We start from the raw sequence: 21,808 nt of genomic DNA, 5'->3' as shown, positions 1-21,808 counted from the left end.
TCCCCTGCATGGCAGCCTCCTGCCTGCTGACACGAGTGAAACAGAATTTTGCCGTTTTATGGCAGAAGTATTCAGGAACTGTGACACAGTGAAAAAGAACATGGGAACCTGGCCCTCCAAAACCCCTTCTTATATGTATGCCCCCCCCGATAATTTTGTTTGAAATCTTGGTCTTTCCTTAGCTACTTCTACTACTGTTTATCGTACTCCCAACCCAGACTTTCCACTTTCCAGCTCCCTCCAAAAATAATCATTCGCAGTGCTGGAAAGAAGGTGCTGGAGTACCATAAGTCCTTCCTTCTTGCATACACTGCTTCACCAACATCCCAGCACATAAACAAGATGCTGAGTTCGGGATCCCAATTGGAATCTAGTATTAGTGAAATCCCACATGCGGACTTCACTGTGTTTCTGTGAAAGAGTCTGAACAACGCATGAAGAACAATTAATTATTTAAAAATAACTAAAAAGCGTTTTGTGGCTGATGATGAACTGGAACAACGTGGACTGCCTGATTTTCAGGGCGGCCCCAACTACCCACTGAAATCCACAGGAGCCCTGTACGATAGCAGCCTTAAAACACAGGATCTTCTGCACTCAAGCAGCGTGGGGTTAAGAAGAGCTGAGCTGCGGCAGATTTTGCTGAGGGCTTGCCAGCAGCACACGACGGCTGCACGAACCGTTCCGGTAGCAGAAGCCAGTACGCAAATGCCATGTTTCCGAGGCACAGCGCAACCAGTCTGCATGCAGGCTGCAAAAGTGATGGGAGTCCACCTGCTCACGTCCCAGGAAGAAACTGTGACTCAGAGGCTTTTCTCATCACTACTGTTGCTAGAAAGGTTGAGCTTTCTATGTTCACAGAATACTGGGGAAGCGTGCATGCAATCATACCACGAGGAAGGCCCCTAATGCAGGAACGTTACAGTGGAGATAAGGCAGAATAACATACTAAAAACAATCGCTAAATCAAACATACACTATCAGCACTACCACGCATCCTATTTTGTGATTCACTTCCTCACACAGTTACCATGAACGCAGACATGGCAAAACAGATGTACAAGCTGCTGTCTGGCTGAGCAAAGATTGAGCCAATGCACACAATAAGTGCAACTGTGTGCAAATTAGGCAGCACTTCGTCTATGTAGTTTTACATATTCCATTTTGAAAAATCAAGTCCTTATCTTTCATTTTGCTTCCAACAGTGCTAGTAAACAGAACTTCTCAAATAACAAAAGTAACAAATTGATTATGTAAAGATTTATCAGTTTTCTCTGCAAAATTTCAGAGGCGTTCTAATGCTGCCAGACATACTAATGCATAGCTGATGTGCTGCAGCTCCACGTAAGTGATCTCATTAAAAAGGCATATCGTTTGACAAACATCAGGATTAGGACTTCAGCACCTTTTTTTGGTAAGAACGAAGGGAATTTAAAGTCTTCATTTACTTAATTTTACACTTTGACAAGAGTTCTAAAAAAAATTTTTTAAGCATAAAAAAATTTCAGTTTACTATATAAACATAAATTACTTCTATAACCACAAAGGTGTTCAGGATGTCCTTTCAATGCAAATTCTGTAGTAGATAGACAAGTACGTTTCCAAGAAAAGTCAGGCTAAATTTTTATATTTTCCAATTACATTTTGAACCCAGGCGCTTTTGTGCTTATGCTTTTGTGCTTAGCCTGCTATATCTTTCGATGCATGTATTTATCTCTGCAGAAAACGTTAAAAACTGTGCTTTTGCGTTCCTTTCCAAGACACTCACCTGTCGAGCATACGCCATCTCCACGTTGTCCAAAGAGCTGCGACCTGGAGGGCCCACCTCACCAACACAGCTAGGCTGTTTAACGAGAAGCACAATGGTTATTAAAAAGGTTTGGGTATTTTTTTCTCCCCAAATACAGTCAAACTCTTCAGTCTACATAGTTTCCTTCTGACTGTTCACTTTACAGAAGGTATAAAAACTATGCAATGCATTTTGCCAGTGTTGCTATTGCCAAAGTACAAACGCCAAACCGCATGCTTGACAGACCCACCAAACTCTCGGAACTCTTCGCAGAGTGAAATGCACGCTTTCACGGCAATATCCTATTAGCCTCCTAACGTAGCTTAAATACAACATCGAGTTTGTGTATAAAGCGACAGAAATTCTCCTTACTCAGCACACAAACCAACCACCAGCTCTCTAGACTTAGGGCATCAGCTGCTCTAAACAGTACCTTATAATAGTACTTTGCTTTTGTTTCCTGAAAGGTACCTATTATGAAGTTCAATACCTCCCCACAAATCACGTAGTCCAAGCCTCCATTGCAGCAAGGACACAGAATCTGACTGACCAGCTCAATGGATTCAGTCTAGCAAATCTTACATTTCAATTTTGTTCCAGTGCCACATAATCGTACACTCAAAACGGGCCGGCAATATTTAATTATCTTCCCAGAAGTGCCCCTTGGCTGGTCAGCTGCGGGGGGGGGGGAGAAAGCTAGCAATATGCTGGCCTGAATAAATCATCTTCCCACCCATAGAGACTACGCCAGGCTTGAGGCATTCTCATCCAGTAGCGGGAACAGCTCACAAAGTCATAGCATAGAAACGTTTGTACTCTTTTGTGAAAACTGAAATGAAATACTACCATAATTTTCTTATGCTCTATAAAGCCATTCTTGTAAACATCCACCACACTCATAGGTATGTCTTCAGTATAGCCACTAATAAACATGGAAGTCCACCACCCCAGCGGAAAGAACAATCCCAGCTAAGTACGCGATATTCTCCAGTTTTTCCAGCTTCCTAAAAATGTAAGGCTTTGTTTCACCATCAGCGTTACAAGTTTTGGGTTTGAAAATTTTTAAAAAAGTACTATCATTTTAAAGACGTATCCCTTTGAGGTAAAGCAGTCCTTTAATATTGCCTGCTTCCACAGCGGTGTGATAGCCACGATGGTCTGAAGATAAAAGCGAGACAAGCTTAGTATGGAAGCATAATATCTGTTATTAAGCCCTCTGACAGAGCTGGAGCCGGGGAGGAGGAACAGGCAAGCTTCTAGGAAAGCAAGCATGTTTTCAGCACTGAACCTGAAGCAACAGCCTTTGATTTTCAGGCTTTCAGCCCAAAAGCTCATTCGACTGTCTCAGGCACAGTTGGTCTGATAAGAGATGTCACCTCTCCACACAAACCTTGCTTAACTTACTTTAGATGTCTAGCTTAGGTGCAATTATGAGGCTCTAAGCTGGCTGTTTACTTCCCCCAGGAGAGAGGATGCAAAGCACATAAGCGAAATACTGGAAGCAGCTGTAAGCAAACACTGAGAATAGGCCTTGGTTTATTACCATATAACTCAGGTTCATCCATATCCCTGTAAATTGGAATCAATAACTTATTCTAAGAAAAGGCAGGTACATTTGCAGAGTTTTTAAATAAAGCTTTTTAACTCCCGAAATTGGTTATGGCTAGCTGCATACTGCCCCTTATCGATTCTGTCAAATGGCTTTACTTTCCCTTATGGCATTTACCCAGAGTTTTAGTACTTTAATGTGCAGACAGGATCACCTTCAAGTATTGCTTAAGGATATGTTACAGCCTTTCCTGGAAGAGTTCAGTTAAATGCGACTGACTTGTTGCCTTTGCAAGCAAATAACCTAAACAAAGCCCAAACGCAATAGAATATTATTATTTTTACTTTTGTTTAATCAGCCTAAAAATTCAGCTTCGCTGACACCTGGCATGCTGCAGTATGGCAGGACCCACATTCCTAAACGACCTGGCTTGCACATATTTCGGGGGAAGCTCTAAGAAAGGGACATCCTTTCTCCTGAGAGTGATATTGTTAATAATTCTTCATTTCATATGAGGAAGAAATGCTGATAGGGTTTTCACAAGCATCTCACGTTTTTGTGAACTGTATCCCTCCCAACTTGAAACTAAAGGAAAGCAAACCTATAAACTTGCAAACATGTTGCCAATCAGTCTATACACTCAAGCATTTGGGAGGGAAAAATTGTTTAATTTGATACCAGTTTAACCTAGTTTATCTTCTATTGTGTAGTAGCACCTTTGCATCCCTAAGTATATGCTCTTGCTAAGACAATGGCTATAGTTGCCCAAGTCCAGGAGTTTTGAATAGGAAAATTTTAAGCAATTTAAAATTTAAAGACACATACAATCACAGGATTGCAACGGGAAAGAAGCTGTTCAAGTTAGCTAGGAGTGCATGAGTAAGGATAAGGGCACTGATATTTACTCAGAAATTATGAAAAATTTGTGATGTTTGTGATTTATGCTTTTTGCATAGCATACAACAGCTGACTACAGAAAAAAATAATATCGAGTTTTGTTTGTCCCTGATATAATATGATATAAATGAATGAAGGTACCAAAAATGAACCCGAACCATCTTTTTAACCTAAACTATCAAATAAATTTCTGGAATGTGTTTAGCACTGCATTAATTTCTCCGCAATAGGGAAAGTCAAATTACACCAACCTAATGATAAAATCAGACAGATGTATTTAGATCTTAGGTAGTATAAACAAAATAACTTACCAAAAAAACCCCACTCTTTTTGCAACTAAACTTACACTAAACATATTCCTCACAGTCAATCCTAATGGACACTGATATTCGAAACTATTTTTCTTTCCGTGTCAAATCATCTGACACACACTCCTTTAAATCCACCTAAAAAAAATGACAAATGCTTTGTTCTAAAGAACAAAGAAGCTGTTAAAGCAGGTTTCCTGGGAAACAGACGTGATGGTAGAAATAGCACTTCGCAGCCTTCCCCTATGCTGTGCTAGATAAATCGCAGAGTTATTTAAAGCAATACTAAATTATGGACAGTGTCATTAACTACTGATGAGGTTTCATCTTCTAACGCAAGAGAAGAAGGGTACATTGTGACTCGGTGTCACTTCTCAATCAGTGCCCAAACACCAGAAGCATAAGGACTAGGGCTTTATTTTGTGCATCTCGTTCCTTTTTCTTCTGCCGTTTTGCAGCGCCGAGGAACATCCATGCGGCTGCCGTTCCGGAGAACGGAGCACGACCGACAGGCGAAAGCCCACAGATCAAGATCAGAATTCAAAAGCGCATGCCTAAAACTAACAAACAACTGTGCGGGGGTTCTGGTGTCCCGTTTCCCCCCCCTCCTTCCCTTCTCCAGTTTTGATTTTATCCTAACCAGTACGCTTTGAGGATCACTTTTATTAACAATCTGTCACAACTGAGAACTGCCCTATTGAAAGCAAATTCTTTCAATGCCCACTACCAATGTGGCCCTTCAGGAGGAGAAGAAAAAAAACAAAACAAACAAACAAAACAAAAAATCACACACACACACACACACCCCCCCCCCCAGAAACGCCAGAAATATTTTTCTTGCTTTTCCTATGCTTTTATTTCCTCCTGAGAGAGCCAGGGGAGTAACTTCAATTCCTATTTTTTCCATCTCATACTTGCATTCTGGTTTTTGAATTATTAAGCTTAAAAACCTGAGCTCACTGAACCATCTCACAGCTGAGCTAAAAGCAAATTTCAAAAGAAAAACTAAATCAGTGAGTCAGCATGGGGAAGGCCGTTTCCACTCTTCAGCTGGAATTGCAAAAATGGCTGTTTGTGCAGACAGACCTTTCGGAGCTAGGGACCAATTTTAAAGCAGCGTCACTGCAGTTAAGGAGGAGAATTGGGAAGGGGGTGGACATCCTTCAGTAACAGGTCAGAACTTATCAAGCAGGGAAAAGATTATTACGAAAGATTGGATGAAAACAGCAGCTAAGTGCATCTTAGGAGATGCAGGTATTAGGCCAGATTCTTAAGCACAACTGAAGCAGCAAAGGCAAAAAAAGGAGAAACGGGTAGCGCACGAAGGACTGAAGAAGTTTACGTGCACACACGCATGTCCTGCTCTGTATGCAGTCTGCTGTTGCTTAAATGGCTTGTGCAGTTTTTATGAACCATTCTTGCTTCTTCCTGCCCTGAATTTAGCTCCATTCCAAAAGACTCTTCAGAGCTGTAGTACTTATTTTGAATACTATCCGTTCCCGAAAACGGTTTTTATCTTTAAATTCATTTTGCCTAACGATGCTGCTTTTCAAAGGAGTCCTCCTTTATTTGTACTCAGCCGAGCATGCAGTGCCACTCGCGCACCGAACTGCATGCACATAAAGATGCATTATTCATCACCCGCATATGCATATGCACAGGCACATTCCTTAGCAGAAGCCTGGGCAGACATTTTGTCAGCGCTCCAAATGGCTTGGCCAGTAGATACAGTGTAAAGCTACGCAGGAGACTAGGCTGGAGAGACACCATCGAAATATGTGCTGCTGCGAATGGGGGAGCGGAAAGCATCTTGCAACGCTTGGGATTTTAGTGGGTAGGGTAAAAACTGAGAGCGACAGTGTTTCAGTCACTCCAGGAGACAGCAGGAGCGGAAAAGCTGGAAGGGTGGAAGGGAAGAGAGAAAAACCTGAAAGAAAAGGACAAAAGACATACCTCAGAACCTAGTGGAGCAAGACGCAGAACAAACACCTTGAGAACATAGGTGTTTGGTATCTTGAAGACAAAAATCTAGGCTTTCCTCCCTTTCCCTAAGAAGCATCTTTTTATTAGTTCTGTTTTTTTCTTGAGGAAGAAGTGCCAGACTGGTGGACAAGGGGGGACAGAAAACCTTAGTGGCAAGTTCTGTGCTAGCTTCTTTCAAACATGAGGTTCGCCTGTTAATTGGTTTTATTTCCATGAATAATGTGTTGGTATTTCAATCTGCCCAAATTAGCTTGCCCAAAGCTTGAGAATTGGCTCGCAGGCAGACCAGCCCCCTGCTGCGCTTGGATCTGTGCCTTTTCAGCTGATTCTCCATCTCCAGAGGATATCAATTAAACCTCTACTATATTCTACAAGCTGCGTCTGTTTGTGTCACACACACACACAAAACTTATTTGACTGGAACAAGGTTTTAGAAGAACAACCTGCTGTGGGGAGGTTATCTAACAGGCTTTTAACACAGTAGATGCACTTCAAACCCCTCAGACCTTTGACTTCTTGAGGCTAAGACTGGAATATATCAAGAATTTTAAATGCTCTTGAAATGACATACTGATACGATGAACGCTTTGAAAGGGAGAGTGGACTATTACCAAGTGATAGCGTATATCCAGCCTTTAAACTGATGCATGAGAACTGTTGATGCTTGGCATCTCAAGCGCCTTGGACTGGGGCTAGTGTCTGTTTTGATACTGCAACATCAGAAAAGAGGTTTTGCCATTTCAGAGTAGATTACACTGCTTCTCCTAGCAGCTGATAGCTATGCTTCAAAAGGAAAACCCCAAACCAATAACTCACAAATCGAAGATGTTAGAAGCTATCAGTGTAGCTGTCAAGGCTTCAGACTCACATCCCAAGATAATGGGATAGCTGCTTTTAGTTTTAAATGAATTCACCCTGCATTATTTAGCATTTCTAATATTGGAAAGCTGGACAGCCTGCTGAGAAGTCACAGTAAAGTACCAGTAAAACACTTTCTGAAGACGACAGCTTCTATAAAAAGACATGTGCTAACTAGGATTAACCTATATTTAAAAGAACAGCAATCAGAAAGGGACATTTCATTAACAACTTTAATTATTTCCAAATCCCTATACAGGTCATAGCCCATTAATACCAAGGGCTTTTTTTTTTTAATGCAGTTTGCAGCCCCATAAGTTGCTCCAATGAACAAGAACTTTATAAAAAAACAAAAAAGAGGGAAAAACCACGGGTATAAAATAAAAAAAAAAAATGGGTCTCCTTTCTGGTCTTAAAGCAAACAGTATGTTTCCCCACCTCCTACCCCGTCCTGTCAAGGTTACGGTTTTGCCTGGAACATTGCGTGCCGGGCTGTGATGCAACTTTGTGCTCCAGGGAACTCAGCTGATGTCCAATGTCTCTAGCTCAGAGGGGTGGAGTCCGCACAATTCTGCGTGTAACTGTGCGTTATTCCACTCAGAAAACTGGAACGTTTTCTTTAAGGGAGTAAGAGGTAACGTTTGAAGATGTAACACAGCATAAGGAATGTTTTAAGTTGCTAGTCAATACCTTTTCCTTGTCTTTGGTCACTACTGGTTATCTTAACCTTGAATTGCTCCACACTAGAGGTCTTAGAGGCACAAAACTTTAATCTGCATGAAACAGCATCTTCTTACTTTAATATTCATTTGGGTTTGCCAAGAAACCTGAGAAACTTCAGCTCCCTCCTGAGAAAAGCCATAAATCCTGGCAAGTTGAGACGGATATTGGAAAGGGACACTGTAAGGCCTATAGAAGAGCACAGTTACACCTCAGAAACTGTCTGATCCCATTATATTTAAGAAAGTTTCCCAAAGATATTTACCCCAATGTGTTTTCTGTCCCATGGGTGTATTGATCTACTATGCATTAGCACAACTTTAAGGTTCCAAACTGTACATATGTGGCATAATACGTAGGTTCAGCAATAGGAGCTCCATTGCCTGTACCAATCAGTCAGTCACAGAATAGTTGGGGTCAGAAGGGACCTCTGGAGATCATCTGGTCCAATCCGCCTGCTCAAGCAGGGTCAGCAGTTTGAAAGGTAAGAGCATAGGTTTGAAATTTTGCCAGGCAAAGCATTCTGCCAGTCATAGCCATTTTGGAATTAACTAGAGATCTGATATTGCTCTTTTTCACATAGTTGCATCTACACAATAATCCTGATGTGGTATCAGCAGTGCCTGGAATGCTAGCTGTGTGCATGCTGTGCCTGACTACGCATAGTGTTTGGAAAGATCGAGACTTACCTCATTTTCCTGGGTAAAATCAAGGGCATCTTCCCCTGATGCAAGCAGAGTATGAAGAATCCGTTGTTTCACCTGTTCCCATTCAACCAGCATTGATTCTCGGTGATACTCCTCAGCCATAGCGAAGGTCTGTTGGTGAATAACAAGAGTTAAGGAATATACAGAAGCACCAAACAGCCTCTAGAGAACAACGTGCAACCACTAACTAGCTCTGCTATTAATAGACCAGCTTAAAATTAAAACAGAAAATATTAACTAGTTCAGTCAACTCGGTCTGCCCTCAAGAGCTAATGGACATGCTACATGTTATTTTAACATGCCTGGTGGTTCAAGGGGATTCAGGAAAGCAGGTGCAAGTGAAATGAAGACAAGTCTAACAGGTCTAGCTGGTAAAACAGTGGCTCCTTGCCTCTTCAGTGGTATTATAATACACAGAAAGCTGTTAATAGGCTGGAAATCGATAGGCAGAGACAGTATCCAGCAGTACCTCGCGACTGCTGGGCATCCCCCTTTGGGAATTCGTTGAGCTCTCCGTTTCCCTTGGAAGTTACAGCTGCAACTTCTGCATGAAAGGTCTGGCTTTGAAATATCAGCCTCACAACATCTGAATACAGACCTAAACCTACCAACAGCTTTTGTTCTCCTGTTTTGCAACAGAGCAGAAGAGAGCACAAAAGGCAGCAGCACATGCTGAACGGAGAGACTCCGTCACAGAGAGCGCAGGACTAAGGTAACAACCGCGGATGTAAGAGCTCTTTGCCTTTGCCCATCTCTCAGCTAACAACCGTCTTTCCTTAATTTTGCAGTTGGCCACTGAAGAGTGCGTGCACAATTTCCAGGTCATCACTGATCCGCTCAGTTTGTGGGGGCTATTTTCTCTACCGACAGCTAACTTTTGACCTCCGTGGAGACTAGAGGTTTGACTGCTATTACATTCTTAACAGAGAGATGCGTGTTTATTTCCCATATTTTATATTGAGGTTTTTACCAATAAGTTTTTCTTTTAAATGGGAAATAGGTTGCGAAAGAAGCTTCCAAAAGGATCTTAAACTAAAAATGAAATTATTAAGGAAAAATCAACCAGTGCCAAAGAACCAGAAAGTCTCGCTCAGCCTCAAAGTCAGGAAACTAAATAGGATATGATTATCCTGAGAACAAACATACTTTTACCTTTAAAAAGGCTGATGTGCTACAGTGTCTTCAGCTCTGACTGCAGAACTCACGGAAGGAAAGAAGTTTGCTTAATATTCCTTATTTTGGCAATAGCATTAGTAAAGAGACGACGCTTCACAGCCCTTCCCCCTTTTATCATTACTCCAACGCTAACAGCCTCAGGTATACAGGGACAGGAAATATTCTTCTATTTCTACTAGAATAAGCTATATGGGATCTTCCACTTTTCCCAACTCTCTCTCTCTTTTTGCACAATTGTGTGCCACAGCATACATACCTACATGTTTTGGCCAGCTGAATAAATTTTTCATTTCGTTATGGCCCACTGTTAGAATACTGTCAACTGAAGGGCAAAACGCTCACTGGTATAAACGAGTTGATAAGAGGTGCTGACATTTGGCAAACATTTAATTATGGTGCGCACATGCAATGAGACTAAAATTTGTATATTAAGAAAACAAGAAAGAAACAGAACATTTTATACTTTCATGTAGAATACAGGTCTTCTTACCTTCACTATAATCATTTCAATAGGGGTTTAAATGTTCTTCAATAAGTGCAGTAAATCACATATAATTAAAACAATTTAATAACGCGTAAATATTATTTCTTATCATTGGAAAGAAACACAGGCTCAGTTTTAACCCTGATGTGATGTCCCAGTTGTACATGTAGGAAAACATAATCATAACATAAGCAGTAGGAAACCTGCTCTGACATTTCCAGGCAGCACGTTTAAGACAAACAACAGGAAGTATTTTGCATAATTCAGTTGTGGGACTCATTGCCCCAGAATACGACAGATATCAAAAGCAAAAAAAGATTCAGGAACAGGATCAGATAAGTTTCATGTCAGATAACTTCTAGCTCAGGAAACGCTCAAAACAACTGCTTGCTGCGGGGTGAAGAGACGAGAGCTGAACCAGGGAAGGCTCACTTCATACCTGCCTTTTTTCTTACAGACTCTGAAGGAATTGGTCCCTCTTGAGGACAAAAACTCATCTCGGAGAACCTTTTTACTGACCCTAAGTGGGAACTCTTAACGTTCTTACTGTAGCAATTTCTTTCGCACTGCTTTGAGGACTGGTTTGCCTGTATAAGAGATTTGCTTTGGACAGTGTGATGCAGTTATGATTTTTCCAGCTCTTCTACGGACACAAGAGTTAAATCTTACAGTACTGCTGCTGCATTGGCCTGAATATTGTCATATGCAGGAAGCAACACACTTCAACTCCTGTAACCTTAAGAGTCGGCTACAATTCATTGAGCATCATCACGAAATGCAAAGTCATAGCACAAGGCATTTCTCAGGGCAAAAACAAAAAAAAAAAGGGGGGGGGGAATAAATCCAGTATCCTGACAGTATCATCTCTAGAAAAAGCAGCATTCATATAGGGGGGTCAGAGCAAGTGTGCTGTGCCTAACATACAACAGCTGCTCTGTACAAACTCAGATTTAACACTATGAGCTTCCAACCCTAGCAAATACTGCCACGAAAATACAAGTGACAAAATTATTTCTTCTGCAAAGTCTAAGCATGTATTTCCTAACTTCTAATTATTTTGTATTCTATGAAAGACACAGTCCTCCTAAATTCCCTCAGTTTGTTAAACACTCGATTTATAAAACCATTCCTCAGGATTTTTCTCTCCCACGCTACTTCTCGCCTCTCCTTTTTTTTTTTTTTTTTTTTTTTTTTAAAAAAGGTGCTTGCTTCCAACTTACCCTCTTCCTAGACTCTTCAATGGCTGACAGCAATGCATTATCTTTTTCATTCTTCAGGAATCCCTGTGGAAAAGGGGAAACAGAGCTTCAGTCAAAAAAAAAAAAAAAAAAAAAAACCAGCCTTGCACTAACATCAGATACATATTGTACTACTCAGCCCTTTCAAGTCTGAGGAGTGCTAGCAGCTCCCTCCCCAATCCACTCCTGAGAGGTTTAAAGGTCACTTTACTTCACCAGAAGTACAGTAAGATGCCCATAAAGCACAACATGAAAATGAAAACACATTAATCCCGTTTTAATATGCATTAAAGCCTAGTGAAGTGTCCTGCTTCTATTCTCTTTTATCTCTGTGTCCCAGCAACTGCTTCCTCTTGGTCTCCATTTGAGGGAGCTAGGATGAAAGCTGCTAAGAGCGATAAGCCCAGATAAGATTGTTGGACCTGAGTAGGTAAAAAGAAGGTTTTTACTTGGCAGCTTCAGGCAAGAGTGGAGCTCTGGTAGGCCAGCTAGGAACTGTGAAAAAGAGCCTTTAAAAATCAGTCGAAAAAGGATGAAATAACTGAACAGTTGGAAAGCATACAGGAGGAGTTTACTGCACAGCCTCTCTTTCCTTGAATATAACAGGAGTGGTTAAAAAATATCCTAAGTTAGAAGAAATTAGAATGAATTCTGAATAATTAGAGTTAATTAAATTTTAAACTTGCAGTTTTTAGTATATCCCTAAACCTCAAAAACAGGTCAGTTGTATGTGAACAGACTGACTCAGATGAGCTGTTAAACTAATGCTTGGGATAAGGAGTTAAGTGACCTGTACAAGCAAATACACAGGCTATTTTGGATTTAAAGCAAGTAGTTGTGGGGTTAACAGTAGCAACATACACAGAGAAACGCAAGGCTTTGGTTAACACTAACTTGAATATCTTTGGCATTTTCACTGTGTTATACTACCAATTAAACAAACCAAGCCAATCTGCAGTCCCAGACTTCAATTTAATCATTAATCAAACTATAAAAAAAAGCAAAAAGCCTTTGTTTCCCTCTGAAGTGATAAACTACAGCATTATCAACTGTAATAAGCCCTAATATTTTAGAAGTCCGTGTGCTCACTAAACATAGCTCTAAAATTAAGGGGCCACTTGCAAATCTGGCAGGGTGGGAGTCCAATGCACCACATACCTTTGCAATGAGGACACACACCAGCACTAGTGCCCACTGAACCCAGTCATGAATCAGGAGTTTTTCATGCCCTTCATACCCAACTTCTTCCCCTAAATAAATGGTTCCTGCCCCAAAGATCTGACAATATCAGTATTGGTCCTTATACCCTACACAGAGCTAGGGCTCTCTGGGGGAGCACTGAACCTGGAGCAGGACGGCACTCCACCATCACAGAAATTTGGACCTTTGGGAAAGCATATTCACGCTAAGTCTTAAAAACAGTAGGCAGCTGTATTACATGCAACATCAGATATCATGCAGTGGTACTTACTTAGCTCTGACAGGTGAGGAGGGATTGAAATTTCTCTTAATTGAAGAAACCCAGCACTAAACTCTGCCACGTAGGTGTCCTGTTTGCCTTCCTGTTACCCAGCACCAGAGCTTTGTATTAAATAAAGGGCATTGCACCCTTTCCTTCTGGAGTATGTAGAACAGGCAATATTTTGGTATAGGACATTCTCTGACTCCCCGCAGCTGGAAATAGTAATATGACCCCTTTCCGCATGCCAGATACAGAAAGACTTGCCATCCTCTGAGACTGGCACATGATGTAGCCCCCCCCCCCCCCCCCCCCGAAACAGTCCTAGAATTACATGCTGGGAAAAGGGGTGACTTCTGCCACACAGCCTAGTCTTCATTTCATCATCTGCTATGTCCCACTTTCTTTTTAGGCAATGCCCACAGAGAAAGTGCAGTCGCAATCTCAAAAAGGGAAGCTAAATGAAGATGCTTGCATATGTCTGGGGATTGCCTGTTACAGCGGTTGTCAGAGGCAAGAGCTGGGGCAGTCCCCTAAAGACAGGGCCAAGATGGATCTTGGCTCCCTATAGGAAAGATGGGGATGGAGACATGGCTTTGTAAGGTCTGGCTATGTATGCATGGGCAGAGGGTCTTTGCTTGGGAGGGTAACAAATTTTTTTGGTTGAAGAAAAAACATCTGGAACATTTATACCTATTTCTAGGTATACCTACTGTTTTGAAGGCAGGCCTTCAAAGCACACATATCAACATATAAGCAGAAGATACAGCCACACATCTGAAAGCAGGACTCCGATGTGGCAGAGAACAGCCTTACGCTTGCTGTATCCTGTAACAGTTAATTTTACACGCAAAAAAAAGGACATTCTCCGAGATCCAGGCCTGCACATGTCCGGATGGGATAGAAGGTGCTAAGCCTATGGTGGCAGCCACTGCAGCCTGCAGGCAAGCTCGGTGGCCTGGCCACCTGCTTGCTCTGGAGCCTGGCCTCCAGAAAGCCTGGAGATGCACCACCCTGCTCCTGCCCGCTCACCTCAAGCTCCTCTCTCCTCAGAGCTAAGCAAGCCCTGAGCTGACCAAGGCCTCCTGAGAGTTTCTAACTCAAGGCCAACTCCCTATGACAGCAGAAAGCAGAAGTTGACCAGAAAACCCACGTGGTAATCTTGCTATAAACTGGCTGAAACATTGCTACTAGTTGTGGGTAATACCCTAGGAAAGGTGACTAGAGAGAAGGGGAGATAGCTTGAGCATCTGCCTAAAAAAAAAAAAAAAAAACAACCCCACACAGCAATGCTGGTAATCTGCAGAGTAATTTAAGATGTGCTTGAACTTCAAGTGAGGACAGCAAAACCAGGCTAAATATCTTTCTTAATGAAACATCTAGCTCCTGGAGAGTTCACAAGGTCCATTCAAGGGATTATTCTACACAGCACATCAATTATGGTTTGATCATCATTTTTTAAGATCTCAAAAACTATTCCTTTAGCAAACCAAAAGCCTCATACAACCCAAGTAATATCTATAATGCTTCACCGACAAAAAGGTGCATTTTAAAAAGGTTGCCCTGTGCCTCATGCTAAACATTACGACTGCAGCATGACAATTGCTGCTTCAGTTAATTACAGGCCAATTATTAAATCTCAGAAGAGGGAGTTTCAGGACCTGATGCAGAGGTTCCTGCTCCTCAGATCAAAAAAACTGCCTGTGCTTCGTTTGGTCAAACGACAGCTCCCACAGTTGTCATTCTAAATTTGGGAGGCAAAATTTCACACCTTGAGGTAAAGAATGACCAGCTGCCAAAACAGAAAACGATGCCTTGGGTTTGTTACATTGCCACCTAGTGGTGCTCTATGTTTCGGTCACTGTACACTCAGGTTTCGCACATGGAAATAAATCCACACGAATGTCCATCCGCTTTAAGGAAAAGCTGAGCTCGCTGCAACAAGCGGAGTAGAAGGATGGAAGAGATGCACTTGCAACTAGAGATTTTTGGCCAAAAAATCCCAGGCCACACCATAGCTTTAAGGGTTTGCATATCCACTCAGTGCGGGCCTAGGCTGTGCTCCTGTCCTAAAAGCTTTCTCCAATCCCAGAGGCAAGATTCGACTTTGCCATGAAGCCTGCGCTCTTTGGCAAGGATGCAGAGGTCTGCCAAGCAAGGCACAACGGAGCGTGTGACCCATATCGCATGAACCGTCCTCTCGGGGAGATGCTAGACTGTACGACGAGCAACGACATGTTGCCTCACGTTCGCTATCCAAAGAGAGAAACGGAAGGAGAGCAGAGATATCATTAGAAGTTAAAGGGCTATTTCACCATGGCAGATGGCAAAGACAATAAAATGAGGTGAAATCCTCAGCTGGTGGCTCTCCGTGCTCAAGTTCTGCCATTAGACGGATTCTGACATAGCCAGCATGTGCCTGAGGGTCCATTCAAGGGATGGACCTCTATCTCATTTCCCCTGAGACGGTCAGATTTTTGCAAAAAGCTGGAAGATCCCCTCATGTCACATTACACTCTCCTCCTTCAGTGAGTGACTACTCGGCACTTGACTTTCCTCTGCGTTAACGTATGACTCCTACGCTTTCTTACCACACCTTGTTTGGAAGGGAAAAGGTACATCTTTTCCCATCACAGTTTCTCAGCAACGTTTACTGGAGGATCTGGGTGTTTCCCAGACATGCTTTGTACGGTATCTGATGAGATTTTGCAGAACAGGGACACAGGCATGGAAGTACACCCACACTTTCACCCTCAGGTTCTCATTTCCTGGCCCAGCTAGTCCCAACTTTTTCTTCCACGTCTGCTAGCCCTCAGCATTTTTCCCTAGCAAGTTCCTCTTTCCCCTGGATTTTAGCCAGATGTCATTGTCTCATGTCTCCCTCCCTATTGAAATCCAGTCACTTTGCCTCTCTCAGTGTTAAGTCAAAGTCTCCCTCTTCTGCGACACTTAGTCTACCTCCCTTGCCCAGCCAGTCGCAGTCATCCAGGGAGCCTTATTCCTAGGCCTGACCCCTTCTCCCCACAGTCCTTTCTCCAATCCACTCCCTCCTACTTTCAGCTCTGGCTTCACACCCTTTTTGCATTCAGAAAAGATGACTACCTACTACCAAGCTTCACCAGGTAAGTGAGATAACCTGGGGCCAGAGAGGCTACAAATGTGGCAGGCAGAGGAGAAAGTCTCCAGACAACTGACTTTGGCTCCTGGCTAACCCACAGCAACCCTAAGCTGCTGCCATGAGGAAAACATGGCAACATAGTAAGTCTTCACAGGGTATTAGCAGGCACCTTTTACTACAAAAGAAGCTATAGCACCAACAGCATAGGGTAACGGCATTCTCAGATTTTCATCTGCAAGAATTTCTTACCTTGAAGCCTAATTTGCAAATTAGGTTGAACAGTGGAGCAGATTTGGGTAAGAATGAAGGTAAGGCACAAGGATCATTTTGCTTGACCAAATACGTTCTCTCCACCCTAGTGAGAGAACCACCCAGAAAGATAACGTTTTTCTTCGCATAAACGTCATAGGTGCCAAGAATTTTATCTAAGAGGATGTTTTGCAAAAGTGCCCCCGTGACTGAAAGGGGAAGGGCACCCGGGAGGCTGTGCCATTTCACCGTTCACACCATGCTCCTTGCTCAACTGTCATTTCTCATCTCTGGCATTCACTGTCCGACAAAGGCTGACGTGACAGAAATCAGCACCTGCCTTGCTCCAGTTTGAATTCCAGCAAGAAAGTGGCTCAGTAACTAATTCATTATGAGTACGAAAGGGCATGCATGCACCGATGGTCTCTTTTTGACAGGAGATTGAAAGTCACTTCCATTTACTGCAGTAAATGAGGTTAGTAAACTCTCTCCTGGCTGATAGAAGTCTCTTAATTACTTCCATCAGCCAGGCCATACTTTTAATACTTGATCTTAGTATTCAAGCTGTCAAGAGAAGGTGAACGTTGCCAAACAGTGTACGGAGGCCGTGGACGTTGACAGTAATGCTTACTTTTTCATTAGCAGGGAAAAAAAGGAGAAAATGAAATGAACATTCTGGGGCCGTTTCAAGTCAACTGCACTTTGATTAAAATATCTCCAAGTGCTCGATTTCCAGTAGTTCCAGTGGATCTTTCAAAGAACCAGCAGAGATCATGATTATCAAAAAATCATTCAGTAATGTCTTGGAACAGAAGCTCCGAATGAAGTACCTGATTTACTTTAAGATTTTAAAAAATGCTAATAGAAACGGTTGTTGAATACAATCCTACTTAAACTGTACACACGTGTGAGCATGCTGACGGAGGTGGTACACCCTTCTACATAACCCGCGTTCCCAAGCTTTCTCACTCTGGAAACATAAAAGATTCAGCAAAACTACTTAGAACACAGTATCACAACAAGAGAACATACAATGCATTACTGCTTTTTAGCCTTATTATTGTTTCTGGTGAGACTAGCATCAGTATTGTTTGCCAGCTTTAAACCCGATAGGCCTGTGGATCCATATGAAGTGGTGGGACCAATTTCTACATACATCACTGAAAACGGGGACATACCAGTGCAGCACAGGCAATATTTGACTTTATTCAGACTTCTTCTCTCATGTATATGACACTAGTCGCTTTTGAAAGCGTCTGCAGACCTTCTGAGACCTGCTTCGCATAAAGCAACAGAAAGTGTCAGCTTTTGCAAAAAAAAAAAAAAAAAAACATGGATAAGCAGCTTTGCTACATATCTTGGCCTGTATTAGGATTATACAGTCTCCTTCAAAGCAACAAGGCAGTTGCTCAAAGATGAGCTACCAAATACAATGATCCAACAGTATTTATGCAATTAGCTTTCTCCTTAGAGGACTTCAGGTGACAAAACTGCAGTGGGGCCAAACAGAGACTCCAAGCGCAGAGGTCCTCAGACACAAAAAGAACCCAGCGAAGGGTGATTTCCTAGTCTGCATCAGCTCAAAGTTGTACAAAAGTTAAGGAACAAATTAAATTAAGGAACAAAATAGCAAGTTTTCAGCAGAAGACAGTGAGGAGACATGCCTTTTCCCCCATCCAATGTAAAAAGGGCAAATGGCAAATCATCATCTCTGGCCTCTCACTGAGCATCTATGGATTTAGCAGTAAGTTATCTTTGGCTTTGCTGGCCTAAGATAACTGAGCTTGTCAAACTACAATGAATATATTTCTCAAAATCACTATTCACTTAGCAGATGAAAAAGGGGGAAAAATGGAAGGTGTTGCATTTTGCTAAGGCTCAAGAGTCAGTTACTGCACCCGAGACCTTCAAAGGGGCAGCCATGTTGAAGTTTAACACGGTAAAACGCAAAGACTGATAACTGTAACCCAAAATATTGTGCTAATACAGCCAAATACTCCACTTAAGAGAGATTTACTGCTCTGCTACCTGCCGTCAGAGAGGTCATGAACCACGTCTCCCTGCACACAGGGACTGTGCTCCACGGTCACAGCCAATGCTCACGTTCAATTCATTTGACAGCAAAGGTTGGAGAGCTCTTCCCCACCCTGCAAACAGACAGCATTGCAATGGTAGTAAGCCATGAAAATAAGGCAACCAGGGCCCAAGCTCCACTATGCAAGTGTAGCAATGAATTTAAAGATCATGTAACTTTTTTTTTTTTTTTTTTTTTTTTTTTTTAAAACAGCTGAGACTGTCAGGGAAAATTAAATTTTGCAGAGCTACAGTAATCTGCATTCTTCTGAGACTGAGGAGGAGCAACGTGGGCCTCATTCCTGCAACAGCAATAAAGTCGATGCACGCGGCGCTATAGCTCGAGTGCAGCCGGGGAGTCTCTTCCCGGCAGCTATGTGCCGAAAGCCCTGCGCAGCCTCCTTGCAGCATGCCTTGAAAATGAAATGGGGCAACCACCAACTGCCTGCAAGGTGCCTTCGACACCTTGTGTGCAGGGTGGAAGCTGCAAAGCAGCAGACCTTCACCTTGAGACAAGTCATCAGGTAGGAACAGGACCTCCCTGCCCTGCGATCAGCATGTCATTGATGTAACGCTCAGTTTTAAATGGAGCCTTTAATCTGTGTTGCACAGCAAGCCTTAGGCAAATATTTACAAGCAAATTGCTCTCTGCCACAGATTAGCGCTAGCAATGCGAAACCTAACACTTTTACCTGTATTATTTTACTGTTTTAGACTGTTTGAGCCGTGACACTCATGCAGTTTTCACAGCAATCTTCACACTGTGTCCAGGAACACTGGATTTTGTTGTGTTGGATAAATAACATTATTCCTTCTAGCCACGACAGGAAAAGCTCTCAAGCTGCTGAAAGAACTGTTCCCCATGAAATCACAGATTAGCTTGTAACGAAGCAAGGGCAGATGGTGCACACTCCTCGGCTCTTGCTGGGATCATTTGAATCTGGCAAATGAAGATCGGAAATGTGCTCCTCAGATAGGCATACAGTCTTCAAGAGATGAAATACAAGTTCACATTACCTTGATGGGATCAGTGAAGATCAGAGAAGCGTCCTTCATGGCCCCACCAGAACTGAAAATAGTCTCTCCACACTTCTTGAGTGCAGAAGGGTCTCAGAGTCACACACACACACCACTCATCTTGGCGCGGCCCTTCTTGAGGAAGGCAGAGAGGGCATGAGAACTGCTAACACCTACCTCCTCGACTCCTGCTTCAGCCACAAAACCATCCGTTAAGCACAGAAGGACTAATTTTGAACCATCAGTTATTATCAAGCCTTCCCCCAGCATCAAGTGGCACCATCAGATCACACACCCAACCTCAGCTCTCCAAAGCGCCTTTACAGTGTGCAGCCATCAAGGAAAGCACAAGGTGTACAGTGAATATAAACAAAATTTAATCACAACAATACACGGGGAGCACAGCTCTATGTCGCAGGAAACGTTTAAGAAATGCTCCTGTTCACATGCCCTACTGATATATTGTGCCAGGCACATATATAGCAGCGCAAAATAAAACTCACACTCTGCTATGAGCAGAGATCATCACTGCTGGCACTAAATGCAACTTTCAGCTTGATTTTTTTGTTTTTTTCCTAATTTGACATACTATGTTCGATGAGTTCAGGCTTTCATGCTCTACAGCATCTCAACACATTTCTCAAAATTGTACTTACAAATGGTTTAACTCCTAACATAACACAGAAATTCCCCGCAATGTTCCTATACATGTTGTATTTTTTTTTAATCTAGCAAATTTCTCTAGCATATTTTGTAAAATCTTTTTAATAGCCCAAGTTTTAGATTAAATTTAGATTAATAGATTTAGTTAATAGATTTAATAAGCCCAAGCATAATGATAAATGCATATGTTGCTTTTAAGATGGACACTCAGTTCTAAAAAACACCAAAATAACGTCAGTCACCACACTGCTAGCTATATTACTTAAAGTGCATTTAATTACTACAATTCCACTAATTATTTGTTGTCTTTTTCCCCTTCATCACAGTGAAGAATAGCAAATAATAATTTCACTTACACGTTAGTCTAATCCATTTTATTTTGGCGATACCTGTGTTTGGCCTGCACTCAGCACACGGAAACGCTTCGCTAGAAAACACGTCTACTGGAATCTTTCCGAGTCGCAGAATATTTTTACCTAACATCTCTTTTTAAGCATAAAATCTTACAACGAAGTTGCTCGGAACGAAGCTCTCTTCCGCGTAAGGTTACCGACCCGCACCGCGCAGGCCGTTCTCTGCAGCGCTGTCACCGCAACGCTCGCGCGCAGCGGAAGCGGCCGTGCCCCCTGCTCCGGCGGGGCGCTCTCCCTCCCCAGGCGCTCACTCATTTTCTGCCCCTCTGCAACGCAACCGGGAGCCGTTCGGCAAGAATACCAAGTCCTACCAAGTAAATCCCCCAACTATTGAACAAAATCCAAAGCCTTGAACGGCTCTAATCTGCTCGCATACTATGCGAAGAACAGGAGGGAGAAAAACAACACAAAAGAAAATATCTGTACAGGAGAAATAACGTGGACAGGCTCTTGCTCACCGATTACAGCAGTAGGAAACGCTACGCAAGAGCCACCAGAAGGAGCCGGCGCTGCTGGCACCTGTGTTCCCATTTGTCTTAATAAAAGCAAAGAAACCAAAATGTTACAGCAGCAATTAAATGCAACATCGCCCTTGCTTGCCATACAACTTGTTGAGCGAGCGGAGATCTCTGCCTGGATGGGAGCGGCAAGCCCAGCTCCTGCCCGCGCCGTGCAAAGCTCCTGGTTGGGCGCCGGGCGACGGAGCTCGCGCCCCGGCAGCACCCAGACCGGCGGCCCGTGCGCGTCCAGCGCCTGGGGCCGGCGACTTCCATCAGGCTGGAATCCAAGCTCGTCCTTCCAGTTTCCGAATACACGAATGCCTGTTTTTCGCAAAAATTTTAAATGCGGAGAATGACCTTGGTCTGGGGCTTCGCTCAGGGCTATCGAGAGCAGCTACAGTCTCTCCTCAGCGCTATAAATATACTCATATTAGCATCCTGATTAAAAAAAAAATTACAAACCCAGAAATAATGGCGCTTTTCTGCAACCCGTTAAAAGCCATAAACCCACCATGAGATTTGCGATCAAAACAAAACTCATGACTTTAATTTATTTCAAATAAAGTTCAAAGAGCAGCTAAATTACCAGGTAATTCCAAAGGGACTG

The 21,808-nt window shown here is 42.7% G+C and overlaps 1 protein-coding gene across 9 annotated transcripts in view; it reads right to left on the bottom strand.

Annotated features, from left to right (window-relative positions):
* NUP93 (nucleoporin 93) overlaps nt 1-21,808 on the bottom strand; it is an 88,763-nt gene that overhangs the window by 23,545 nt on the left and 43,410 nt on the right. For 8 of the 9 annotated variants that reach the window (XM_068956203.1, XM_068956206.1, XM_009678239.2 and 5 more), the window contains 3 exons: nt 11,692-11,754; nt 8,794-8,922; nt 1,769-1,843 (listed from right to left, as the gene is read on the bottom strand). In XM_068956203.1, coding sequence (XP_068812304.1) covers nt 1,769-1,843; nt 8,794-8,922; nt 11,692-11,754 — 267 coding nt within the window. Of the gene's footprint in view, nt 1-1,768; nt 1,844-8,793; nt 8,923-11,691; nt 11,755-16,535; nt 16,578-21,808 lie in introns of those variants that run through there. The other variant, XM_068956207.1, reaches the window with a different exon arrangement.

This window comes from Struthio camelus, chromosome 10, assembly GCF_040807025.1.
Source record: "Struthio camelus isolate bStrCam1 chromosome 10, bStrCam1.hap1, whole genome shotgun sequence".
Lineage (NCBI taxonomy): Eukaryota > Metazoa > Chordata > Aves > Struthioniformes > Struthionidae > Struthio > Struthio camelus.
The sequence above is the reverse complement of the archived record's forward strand: the minus strand, read 5'-3'. Positions and strand labels throughout refer to the sequence as shown.